At 58.2% G+C, this 12,949-nt stretch overlaps 1 protein-coding gene across 2 annotated transcripts in view; it reads left to right on the forward strand.

Moving 5' to 3' along the window:
• The window catches only part of COL5A1 (collagen type V alpha 1 chain), a 150,462-nt gene that overhangs the window by 54,917 nt on the left and 82,596 nt on the right, over positions 1 to 12,949 (forward strand). For both annotated transcript variants that reach the window (XM_025475661.3, XM_025475660.3), the window contains exons 5-9: positions 7,649 to 7,780; positions 8,549 to 8,686; positions 9,094 to 9,333; positions 10,287 to 10,445; positions 10,588 to 10,644. In XM_025475661.3, the coding sequence (XP_025331446.1) occupies positions 7,649 to 7,780; positions 8,549 to 8,686; positions 9,094 to 9,333; positions 10,287 to 10,445; positions 10,588 to 10,644 (726 nt within the window). The remainder of the gene's footprint in view (positions 1 to 7,648; positions 7,781 to 8,548; positions 8,687 to 9,093; positions 9,334 to 10,286; positions 10,446 to 10,587; positions 10,645 to 12,949) is intronic.

The following is a 12,949-nucleotide window of genomic DNA, read 5'->3' on the forward strand; positions in this document are numbered from 1 at the left end:
AGGGGAGCAGGAACAGTCTCCTGCCACGTGGACATATTTGCAGTGTTAAGCTCACTCTCAGACTCCATGGGTCCTCCAAAAATCATGGAAAAAGTTGTTTCAACCTCCTCTGGCTGGGGGCCTTTCTTTTCCAATGCATGTGAGTCACAGGTGAGTAGTCACATAGGATTTTAAATGTGGCTTATTGGGTCCCAAGAGCTTGAACAGAGAAATACGGTGACCTTTTATGTGTGAAGTCTCCAGGGCACCATGGAAGGGGCTGTAGGAGGGCACCCTGGCATCCCCTGGCTGCTGCATGTTGGTCACGGTGGCCGGAATCCCAAGGCTCCCCCGGGGAGGTGAGCTTTGCCAAGTGGACGATGGTGCTTCGTGCCTGTGTGCATCCCTGGAGCTCTGTGTGTCCCTGAGCTGAGTTACTTGTTGGCAGATGCCGTCCTGCCCCCGCTCCTGTTCAGAGGCTGGGTGGGCTCCCCTCTCCCAGCAACCCCGAGCCTGGTGCTGCTTCCCTCTCAGATGTGCAAACTGTGGCTTGGTGCCTTTTGGGTTGAAATGGAAACACTGTATGCTAGTGTCCCCACTGCCTTCCTCCGCTGTTCAATGAGAGCCGACCGAGCTGGGGCCCCTGTACGTCTCCACGGTGCAGGTGGCTGCGCCCCAGCGGGGAGTGGAGGCAGGGCCAGCTGCCCTTTGGGGATGACCTGGGAGTTCTGTTGAAAGGAGAGATGCTGAAATCCGGGCCCCAGGAGGGGACGGAAGGTGGCGTGTGACTGGAGGGGCAGCCGCATGGATGCGCCAGGTGGGGATGCCCCCTCCGTTGGGCAGACTTCGACTTCTGGCTCCACAGCCCCCCAAAGGCTGTAGAGCTCTCCAACAAAAACTTTGCAATTTCCTCGGCTCACAGCAGAAATGCAGGCTGGATGAAATCTCATTATCGGAAAAGCAGAACCGACTCCCTCAGCAAAATGCTTGTGGCTCAGTGAGCGCCAAGGACAACATGAGCCCTGCTGCGTCCGAGTGCCTGATGCCGGTCTGTCCCCAGCAGGAGGAAGGCCGCTGATTGTCACCTCAGGCATCGAGGCTGTGCTGCGGAGCAGAGTGGCCTTGATGACCACCAGGCACCAGAGCAGAAGCTTCCAGGGGCTGGGCAGAACTTTGCTGACCTAACAGGGGGCAGATGTAAGGCATGTAGGAGGAGAAATCGGTGATTGGCATCAGAGCGAGGGAGACTGACAACAGTGAGCACGTGCTTCCCTGGCAGGGGGTCTGGGCCACCGCCAGGTAAGCTGCGGGCCTGGGGCCCAGGGGTGGACTCAGGTGCTGCTTTCACCCTGGAGGCTCCTGTGCCCTTGCACCGGGCACCGGGGTGAAGCCACGATGGCTGGACAAGCAGGACACCCCACTTGAACTCCATGGAGGCCAGGCTGCTCTGGGGCGGCAGCTACAGCACAGTGATGGGAGCCCCTCACTCTGTACCCTTGTGAGAGAGACCCCGCCTCTCTGAGCCTCAGTGTGTGCATCTGCAAAATGAGGATAAGAGAAGACACAGGATGAGGCCACCTGTGTGAGTACAGAGGAGCCACGACGAGGCACATTGGAGCATGCCGTCGTGGGGAGGGGGCCAGGGTCTCCCACTGCCGCCCTGGGACTGGATGGCTGTTGCTGAGGGAGGGGACCAGGGCGCAGGTAGGACAGCTGCCTGGCCAGTGTGGGTGGGAGCACGACGCCCACTGCCAGGCCATGAGTGGGGCAAGTGCCCTGTGCTTCTGTGGGGAGGCTGGAGGGCGCTGGAGGAGCTGCGTCTTTGGGGGGCCAGGGCTTTGTGCACAGCGAGGACAAAGCTAGGCAAGGCTCTGTGCAGGGGGAGGGCTTCTCCTGTCCCAAGGGTGGAGGGGCCGGTCCTCGGGCGGCCTGGGGGTGGAGGGTATGGGGAGCAGTGTGATGGGGCTGCGAGTAGGGAGGCCTAAAGCCAGAGAGTGCAGGGGGAGACTGGTATGGTGTGGGAACGCTCCATGCACTCTGGCTGCTGTTGGGGAGGTGGCGGCGGCGGCTCAAGTGTAAGAGAGCGGTGGAATGCCACAGGAGTGAGGAACACCCAGTGGGTCCTTCTGGAAAGTTCCTGGACCCCACTGCCTCAGTTTCCCCATCTGTGAATGGGGGTTGTGGGGAGGCTCAGGAGAGACCACCCAGGAGGTGCCCAGCCGCAGGCCTGTTGCTACTTCCTTCAGAGTAGAAGGACTCTTGGCCTTGGATCCTGGAGGCCACCTGCCCCTCAGGCCCCGGGGCCCACGGCGGGGGGACCTGCCCCCCTGACCTCACATTCCTAGTCTGTAAGGTGAGACCATTTACTACGTCTAGAGTTTTGACCTTTATAGCACAACCCTGTAAACCCTTTCTTAACCAGCATCTTATGGGGCAGCCTGGCATGTAAAACCTGTTGGGGACCCCAGGCTCCTGCGTGGGACCCCTTTTGAGAAGCCGCAGCAGGGCTGAACTCGCAGGTCCCTGCATCCCGAGGGAGCCCAAGGGGCGGGGAGGCCATGGGAGCAGGATGCCCAGCGCTCCCAGGTGTGCCCTGCCAAGAGAAGACCCCACCCCAGACGGTGAACAGCTCTTGGTTCTAGTTGGGTAACAATCTTGGTTACTGATGGGGTTCACAGAATCACTGAATCGTGAATCTCTAGGCCTTAGAGGGAGCCCTGCAGCCTGGCAGCTGACCTTTTCCTGGCTTGCCACTCCCGGGGACAGTGGGAGCATGGGCCATCCCAGGGAGTGGGCCTGGGCCAGAGTGGAGGCCCCCTCCCCGCACTTGGTCACTCCTGGCTGCTCCTGCACACACACACACACACACACACACACACGTACAACCCCAGACAACTCCAGATCTTGCAGGTGGGCCATGAATCTTGGAGTTTGGGGGTTGCTAGGCTAGTGTCAGGGCAGGGGCAGCGGACTCTTCCAAGGTCAAGGCCAGGCTGGTTGAGGGTTTCTAGTCAGAGTCCCCACCCCCCTGACCCCAGAGGACAGCTGGGTGGGAAAAACCCTGGGCTGCCCTCACTGCTTCCAGGTGGCCAGGGAACCTGCTGGCAACTCTGACCTTTAGCCAGCCTCATAGAGCTGGTGTTTGGCTTCCGAGTGCCCCAGGCTGGGTCCTGAGAAGCTGCAGACCCAGGGCTTTGCTGTGTGTACTCCTTGTATCCAGGGTGGGGGCATCCCAATTTGGACCCTGGCTCCATCCAGCCTCCTGCCTCATTCCCCCAGACACAGACACAGGGTGGTTCTGCTGACCGTGCCCACCGGGCCCAAGGGGCCAAGTCTAAGTGCAGTGGGGGCCTTTGTGCCGGGCCCCCAGCATCGCCCACCAGCAGCCACTGAGAAGGGCTTTGCTGGGAAGGGGGACCCACGGAGTGAATCTTGGGGTCTGTGGTTTGGAGTTTGCCTCATATCACAGGGGGTGTCATGAAAATGCTCTCAAAATAGTCACAAAGTTGTGAGCATTCATGTGTCGTGTGAAAGACAGCGTGAACTAGCTTAGAGCCAGCCAAGGGGCGGGCAGTCTCCAAGGTGCTGGGTCACAGCTGCTGGAGGCCCCTGGGTTGGGAAGGATCCTCAGGTTGTGTCTGGTCCCTGGGGGACAACATCTCTGCAAAGAGCACATGGGTATTCGACACCCCAACCTAAAAAACTGCATGTGCAGGGAAGGGGTTGGCAGGAGTCCTGGATGAGGGGCCTCGGAGAGGCTCGGACCCACCCCTCCGCTTCCCCTTCTCACCGTGGCACAGGCGATGGATAGATCCCTGCCTTTTAAGAGATGTGCCCACAGAACAAAGGGGCACATGTTTTTGGTGTAGAACCCCCCTTGGGGGTTTGTGGGAGGAATGATTTTCAACAAATGTAGGTGTCCACAGAAGAGGGTGGGCCCTGGGAAGGAAGGGGGCTTCATGCTCTCAGGGCCCTGTGGCCCGGCCTGCAGCTGATCATGTGATTGCATGTTCCCTCTGCAGTTTGGGGAGTGGGCGAGGCAGGCAGGGGGCCAGGGCTGGCTGAGGGTCAGGTCAGCACCTACTGTGTGCCGGGTTCCAGAGCACCAAGTGAGTCCACAGGAAGTGCCCGGCCCTCCCTCCACCTGTTTATGGATGATTATGCCCCAGCCTCTAGCATTGCTTGCTGTCTGGTGCCAGGGGCAGCATGGGCCATCTCGTGGAGGCCTGTGAAGCCTGGTTCTGGGCTAGGTGCCCTGGGTCCAGAGACACAGATGTGTCACTCATTGCCATGGCCTGAGGACTTGGGCTCTCCGTGGAGGCAGACCCTTTACCAGATGGCTGTGGTCCCATGTGCCGGCTGCTTGACTGAGGGGCACACCGGGTACCGGCAGCCGCAGCTACACCCAAAGACCCCTGAGCCTCTTCTTCCTTCCAGAGACTGCATTCAGAGAACATATATTCAGATGTCAAATTGCCAGTCGAAAGAAGAAAATATTTTATTTGAATTGGATGAAATTTGAACTAGAAGCCATGTTGCTTAATGAAAATGTGTGTTTTTGATTCACTATTCCTGTCATATGGTTCTTGTCTGCTGGAGAGTTTACAACATGGATGGGCCAGGAGCTCTGACATCCAAAAGGAGAGCGAGAGAGGCAGAGGGGACAAAGAGGAGGGAGAGAGGCAGGGAAAGGGGGTGACAGAACAGACGGAGGGAGGGAGGGAGGGAGGTGGGCAGTTCTGCCAGTCACAAGGATGAGCACACCAGAGCCTGGCGAGGGGAGCCCTGCTTTGGGTGCAAGAATGTTTTCACAGGAGTCTCTTCAGAGCCCTCTGTGTGGAGACAGGTCAGCTTGGGGGAGTTGTAAGCTCCTTGCCCATCCTCAAACCCAAGTTGGGAGGGGGGCACATGATTTGGACCCGTGTCTCAGGGATCAGGTAGGATGGGTCTTTTCTGGACCCTGAGCCTGTCACCCAGTGGTGCCACTGAGTAATCCCCACTTTACCCCATCTCTGAGCCAGCTTTCCCACAAAAGCTTTGGGAAGCCAGGGAGGGTAGTGATCCTGTCTCTCAGAGCAGCTGGCACTTCACTTCATGGACCCCGGGAGGCCATCTGGGGATCCACACTTAGTGACTTTGAGTGGCACGTCCTCTCAGCCTTCCACTGTCCAACCTCATCCAGGGTCCAGCACAGAGAACAGCTCACACACTTATGGGCAAACAAAGGGCAAGGAGGGCATAGCTTCCTTTCTTGGGAAGGAAGCACCACCACCTTTGCAGAATGAGCACCACCCCTTTGGTGGTGCTCACGGCTACCATGTTTCTCTTGCTTCACTCATGGCTTTGTCTTGAGGAGCAAAACGTGCCTTTTGTTGGATCATGGGAGAGAGGGTGTGCAGGAGCAGGGGTAACCTTGGGTCTCTGGACAGAAAGGGATAGTGGGACACAAGGGGCATCAGTGACAACCAGATGAATACGTGGTCTGGGTATGCATATTATCTTACCCACGGGGCACAAGCCAAGTGCAAAGATTTAGAGAGAGTGTGGACACTGCCAGGCAGTGGTTCTGGGCCATGGCTACGTCTCTGTGTGTGATGCAGGGACTGGCACTTAATAGGTGCTCAATAATTGCTATTGGATGAATAGATGGATGGATGGTAGATAGTGAATAGTTGATGGATGGTGGATTGGTGGATGGAAGGATAGATGGTAGGAACATGGTGAATAGATGATGGGTGGTGGATGGTTGATGGATGGATGATGGCTGGCTGGCTGGCTGGCTGGATGGGTGGATGGGTGATTGGATGGTTGAATGGGTGGTGGATGGATGGTGGATGGATGGGTGGATGGTGGATGGATATATAGATAATGGATGGGTGATGGATGGATGGATGATGGATAGATGGTACATAGATGATAAGTGGATGATGGATGGTGGATGGGTAAATGATGAGTGGATGGATGGTTGGTTGGGTGGATAGATGGTGGATGATGGATGGGTGATGGATGAATGTGGGTGACTAGATGGATGATGGATGATGATGGATGGATGGACAGATGGTGAATGAATGATGGATGGTGGATGGATGGATGTCATGTGGATGGATAGATTGATGGTTTGATGAGTGGTGGATGGATGGATGGATTGATAGTGTATGGACATATGGATGTGCATGTGGCAGGATGAACTCTGCCAAAGACCTCAGTGCCTGGCACAGCCCCTAATTATCCTTCACTGGGCACCATCTTTAATGACCTAGTCTCAACATTGGGCATGTTTGTCCATATTCCTTCTTCTCCTTGAGCCCAGCATGTCGTGTAGTGATGGATACCGTGCAGGCTGCATTGAGCCCCACCTCATCTGCTGTGTGACTAAGGTCAGCAGGCAGGTGACCTCAGGGCTTCAGTTTTCTTAGTTTCAGATGGGAATTAATAGAACATCCTTCATAGAGTTCTTGTGGGTCCAAAGGGAGGCACAGCAGGCAGTTTCTTTGCCCAGTACCTGATCTATAGTAAACATTATTTAAACAGTAGTCATTAATAAAACCATTATTATATCAGGTTATATCCATCTGATTGGGGCCCAAAGATCCTCTGCCAGGGAGACGTCAAACATTTGATAACATTCATGAGACCTATGGTTCTTGTTCCCATTTGTTTGTCTGCTGTTGACACATCTTGAGGAGAAGAATATGGAATAGAATTGTTGCATACTTTTCCCATCTGACATAGTGGGACTGTTGGCTGCCATGGCAGTGAGCTAGAATGATCAGTGTGGTTGGCAGTGTAGGCTCATCCAGGTGGTAGCACGTGTCTGTACTTGATTCCCTTTCATGGCTGAATAATATTCCAGGGTATAGATGGACCACAATTCGCTTATCTATTCATGCATTGATGGACATTTGGGCTGTTCCCACCTCTTGGCTGTTGAGAATACTGCTGTGAGCATGGGTGTCTGTGGACTTACTTGAATACCTATTGCAACTCTTTCTTGAGTGGATTGTTTACCTGTCTTAGTTCATAGGATTGGACTTTCTGGGTCATGTTGTATTTTCTTCTTTAAAAATAAGTCCCATCCCACCCCATAGTTAGGGATGACAGGGAAGAAGGCAGCATATCTCCAAGCCCCCATAGTTTAGGGTGCAGTTTGTAGTTTTCATTTATCACTCACAGTTCACAAAAACTCTGAATACATGGCTGGCACCTGGCAGGTAACCAACAGGTGTCTGATGAATGGATAGAAGGGTGGGGGGGGGATGGATGGATGGATGGATGGATGGACAGATGGATGGATGGATGGATAGGTGGGTGGATGGAGGGATGGATGGAGGGATGGATGGATGGATGGGTAGGTGGGTGGGTGGATGGATGGATGGATGGATGGATGGATGGATGGATGGATGGGTAGGTGGGTGGATGGAGGGATGGATGGATGGATGGATGGATAGGTGGGTGGATGGAGGGATAGATGGATGGATGGATGGGTTGATGGGTGGGTGGGCAGGCCATTCTAACTTGAGTGATTAGAGATAGCAGCTCCCTGAGAGAAAGGCTGGTCCTGATGACAAGCTCCCCCCAGGGCGTGTCTGGGCTACTCACCACTTGCCTCCCAGATCTGCATGTGAGTCCCCTGTGCGCCACTTATTCAAGGGTTTTTGTCCTTTTCCAGGGTGACATCCAGCAGCTGCTCTTTGTCTCGGACCACCGGGCGGCTTACGATTACTGCGAGCACTACAGCCCGGACTGTGACACTGCTGTCCCCGACACGCCCCAGTCACAAGACCCCAACCCCGATGAATACGTGAGTCAGCACCCCTGGTTCACGGTGGGCTTGTATGCAGACTCTTGGAAAGGGGGCAGGTCAGGCGGGCAGGCAGGGGTGGAGGGATACAACCTCATTTAAAATAAACCCGCCCGGCAAGAATCCGAGGCTCATGGTCGGTGAGGCCTCCTCACCCCCTTGCCCCACACAGGGCAGCACCTCCATTAAGCCTACTGGCAATTCTCTGCACCATTTTCAAGTGAAGATCCTCTCCCATCACCCGGTCACCAGGGACTTCCATCTTCTGTCACATTCTACCTGCTGTTACGACCCCTCAGAAAAAAGGAAGGGAGGCCCTCATGAAGCCGAGGTGCTGTGGCCCAGGCAGGTCTTTGAAGCCCGGGCTGAGTCCCTGCTGCTGAGGCCCCCTGGCCTGGCCCCTGTCCCTATTTTAGGAGTGACACCTTCTCTGTCACTCTGGTTTGGGGCAGGGGACTCTGAGTGACAGCAGCATTGCCACAGCACCCCCTAGTTGGGCTGGCCGTCCTGGCCCTTGGTTGTAAAGGATCAGAATGTCTGCCCCCTTTAGGAGTCAACTTTCTCTGAAGGGGACCTGGGCCCCTCATCCCCTCCCTCATGCTTCTCATGAGGCTGACTCAGCTTCTTGGGGCCATAGGCAGGTTCGTGCCTGGAGTGGGGTGCGACTTTCTGGGGTCCACTCTTCCTGGCTGAACCTAGATGGTGAGGACAGCAGCTGGGCTCCTTGTGGGGTCTCGCCTTCCTCACATGGCCCCCACCTGCTTTCAGTACCCGGAAGGAGACGGAGAAGGTGATACTTACTACTACGAGTACCCCTACTACGAGGACACAGATGACCCCAGCAAGGAGCCTACCCCCACCAAGAAGCCTGTGGAAGCTGCTAGAGAGACCACGGAGATCCCCGAGGTCTGTGCGGGTGGGCTGCTGGGCGCTGCAGACCACGGTGGGGAGGCTGGGAGACACGGAGCTCGGCAGGCCACCAGGGACCCCGGGGGCTGGTGACCATCTGTGTGTCATGCACCCCGGGGGAGGCTGGGCAGGGGGCTCTCCACCTGCCATGCTGCCAGGAGATGTGGGTGTGAAGGGGAGCGTGTTGCTCTGGGTCTAACTTTTAAACCTGGAGATACAGTTCACCTTTTTGGTGCAGGATTGGGGGTTTTTAGGGGGTTTAGGCTCTGGGCTGCACTCCCTGTGGCTGGCCATCTCCCTGCATGGACGGCAGCCTCTGCGCCCGAGGTCTGCGGGCTCTTGGTTAGCCACGAGGCCATGCTGTGTGTCCTCTCATGATTCCCCACTCTGTCCCCGGCCCTCAGGAGCAGACCCCACCCACCACGGCAGCCCCTGCGGTGCCTGACATCAGTGAGGGGGCTGGGAAGGAGGAGGACCCTGGCATTGGAGACTATGACTACATGCCCAGTGAGGACTACTACACACCTGCCCCTTATGATGACATGAACTACAACGAGGGCTTCGAGAACCCCGACCAGTCCCCTGACCATGGCGCAGGGGCCGAGGTCCCCACCAGCACAGTCGGCACCACCAATGGCTCCAATGTAATTGCTTCTATTCCGAGCGGGCTTGGGGCAGGCGCTGTAGGGCTGGGGGGCTCGGGGCTCCCTCTTTTCTCTGCTTCTGACCTCGGGGGTCCTGGGGTGGCTTTCTGGTTCCCAGACCCCCAGACCCCGGCCCCCAGGGGTGCTGAGCAGCCTTGGGGTCCACGGTTCACTGAGCACATGTCACTGTTTCTGTTTCCCATCTGCAAATTGGGTGGAATGAGCCCCGCCCACCCAGACTCTCAGGGTTCAGGTGGGGATGGGTGAGGACGTGCATGTTTGCAGCATCTCTCTCTGTGGCCTGAGGGGGCCAGCAGGACAGGGGTGGGAGCTGAGGGTCTGGACCAGCAGAGGAGGCACGGGGCCCACTCATGCCGGATATGACCGTGGCCTTTCCTACCTGGCTCCATGCCTCGTCCACTGGCCTGGGAGAGTTTCGTCTCCTCCGGATCCCAGTTGTTATTCACAGGGTGGCACAGGTCGGCCCCTAGGGGTTGTTGGCAGGTTTTCAGATGAGGGAGGAGCTTAGCACAGTGCACTGCACACAGCGAGTGCTTCAAAGTAGGTGTTGCAGGATGCCAGGCCCTTGATGGCCACAGAGCAGACACCTCTTTCTGATGGGTGCGACCCCCTCTGTCAGTGGGATAGGGTAGGGGGCATGTCACCCCAAGACGCAAGGCCCTGGGCCAGGGCACCTGACAGCACACCGACTTCCCCACAGTGTGTGCAGCCCTAGCTGGCCACGGGGTCCTGTGGGGCTTGGGGTGAAGTCTCCCTGTGGCAAGAGGATGTGTGAAGAGGCTGCTGGGGCCCAGGAGCTGCCCAATGCATTCGACCTGGCTCCCAGGAGGCCCCGTCCCTGGCATCCCCGGGCTGTGGGGCTGGGGAGGGAGGGGGTCTCTGTTCAATGCCGCACTATCCTCCGGTGACCCCTCTTGTCCCCTCCTGCCCAGCCGGCCCCGCCTCCTGAGGATGACCTGGAAGGGGAGTTTACAGAAGAAACCATCCGGAACCTGGATGAGACCTACTACGACCCCTACTATGACCCCACTGTCTCCCCGTCGGAGATAGGGCCGGGCATGCCCGCCAACCAGGACACCATCTACGAAGGGGTGAGAGGCCGCGGGGGCACCTTCCACTGGTACCTTTGGGGCCTGGGGAGGGCGGCCTGTGAGTGGCCCCTGCTTGGTGACTGCAGGGCCTTCCCTTTCCTCCTCTGCTCATCCTCTGTCCACCTGTGTTTTGTGAACCCAGATCGAAGGACCCCGAGGCGAGAAGGGTCAAAAGGGAGAACCTGCCATCATCGAACCAGTAAGGCATTTTCTTATCCCCTCTCTGAGGTCACGGGGCTGCAAGACATGTGGGTCGTGCAGGTCAAGGCCTAGCCAGTGGCGCCGTTCATGGACGCTACACGCCGCTTGTGGCCGAGGCTTGAGCAAAGGGGCTCAGGTGGGGGAATGTTCTAGGCCATGACGGAGACGCCCCTGCCTGGGACTCCAGCTGGTCAGACCTCTGTGCTATGCGCCTGTGGTCTGGGCACCTCGTTGGGCACCTGCTGTTGTCTCTGGGATGAAAGAGCTTGTGTGAAGGAGGGGAGCCCCTCTAGAGGGGTCAGAGGGTTCACAGGGCACCTCAGATCTAGGCTGGGCAGCACCGGGGGTTAACTGTGGACCCAGCTGCTCCCAGGCCCGGTGTGGCCACCGTGTGGGGTACATTGGTGGAAGCCAGCAATGTGTGGCAGGCTGTCCGTAAAGCCGTGGCCGGGGAACTCGAGGAACTCACCCTGCTGGGCACGGCGTCACAGAGAGTAGACACGATGGCTACTGATGGAGTGGGGGGCTCATGGTCGGGGCCCAGGAGCCGCTTCCTGCTGCCGTGGGAGCACGGCTGGGAGCACTGGGGTCCACCCCAAGGCCCGAGAGCTGCTGAGGTCAGGCCCTGACCAGGCTGCGAGGCTCCACGTGATCGGCGGGCGGGCCGGCAGCTGCCTGTGGTGGTGAGACAGTGCGCGCCGGGCGGTGGCTGTGGACATGACGGCGGGGAGGGCCTGGCCGAGGCCCACCCTGCCACGTTGTTCAAGTGCCGGAGGGAGGAGGCCAGTGGCCTGCCCCGAGGCCGGTCACAAGGCGGAGCTGGGCTGAGGGGTGGTTCCTGGTGTTGCAGCCCGGGACAGGACATTGTAGATCCCAGGACCTTAGGCCCCTGGATTCCTGGGATGGGGAATTTTGTGGCCTCCATCCTCCCGTGGTCCTGGGAAGGTGCTTTTAAAGCCTCGACCTTGGTCTCCCCCAGAGAGACCCGAAGCCCCATGGCCAGGGCAGACGGGACGTGGCCCATCTCTGGGGTAGAACACCCAGCGGGCAGAGTTTCAGCAGCGCCCTCGCGGCTTGGCTCTATGCCCGGCCTTGCAAGCATCCGGAGGATGGTGAAGGCAGCCCGTGCGGCTCTGTTTTCCCTCTGGGACTGTCCAGGGGTGGGATCTATCAGCCCCACGGGGCTGTGGCCTCTGGACACACGTCCTTTCTCAGGCTGAGAACATCCCCTTCCGGTGCTCTCTGCGGGTCTGAGGAAGATGGCTTGTCTGAAGGTGGAGAATGTGGGTGCAGGAGAAGGGTGAGCCGGGGGGAAGCACGGTGCAGCCAGCAGCTGGGGAGGGGATGCCCCAGAAGGACAGTGGGTGTGCTGCAGCTGCTATAGGGTGCCCTGGCCAGAGGTGAGCTAGCCTGGTGTTGCCTCTCGCTGGCCTGAGCCTGGCTGGTCTCACTGACCACACGCACATTTCCCCAGATATCCTAGTCCCCAGATGGACCTGCTCTTGACTCAGGGTGCCTTTTATGGGGTCCAGCACAGACAGTGTGTCTACACAAAGTCTGCCTCATGTCAGGGAAACTGAGGCATCTGGACGCAGCTCGGGGAGGGCTCCCTTCTCTGGCCCTGGCGTTCAGCACTGCCCCGCCCCAGCTCATTCTGCGTGTCTGCCAGCCCTTGCTGGGCCCCTGGGGACACTGTGTAAACAGTTGGAATCTCTCAACCCAGAGATGCCCTCAAAGTCTTAGCTCCATAAACAGATGGCCGAGGCCTGGGAGCCGGCTGGCGTGGGCCTCGCAGCAGACTACTGACCGCAGAGGACGGGGTGGCCGCTGCTCTGTCTGTCCCCACCCCGCTCCAGCACCCGCCCTCTGGGAAGAGGGGCTTGTCATGTCACTGGAGCCCTCGGAAACCAGCTCCTTCTTGCCCTCCGAGCCGCACCTCCTGTCATTCAGCAGCCGGTCAGCAGCTCCTGGAAGGGGCAGCCGCCCTCTCAATTGAGGGGATTCGGGTTTGTGGGTGTCCTGGGACCCCAGGGACTAATCCTCAGACTCAGTGTCTTGTGTCCCCTGGTGAACATCCCGGGCGGCACACGGATCACCGGCTCTCTTCTCCCCTGGGGTTTGAAAGAAACACTTTTGTGCGTGCTCTTTGAGGGGCAGAGGCACCTGCGTTGAGAGCTGTTTTCAGCTGGGCCACGGCTACCCTGCCTGCTGAATTCGGGGAAGGCGTCTGCACCCTGGTGGTGGTAGGGTATGTGTGTAGACTGGCCTAGCACCCCAGAGAGGGCCACCGCTCTCCCTCGTCA

This window comes from Canis lupus, chromosome 9, assembly GCF_003254725.2.
Source record: "Canis lupus dingo isolate Sandy chromosome 9, ASM325472v2, whole genome shotgun sequence".
Lineage (NCBI taxonomy): Eukaryota > Metazoa > Chordata > Mammalia > Carnivora > Canidae > Canis > Canis lupus.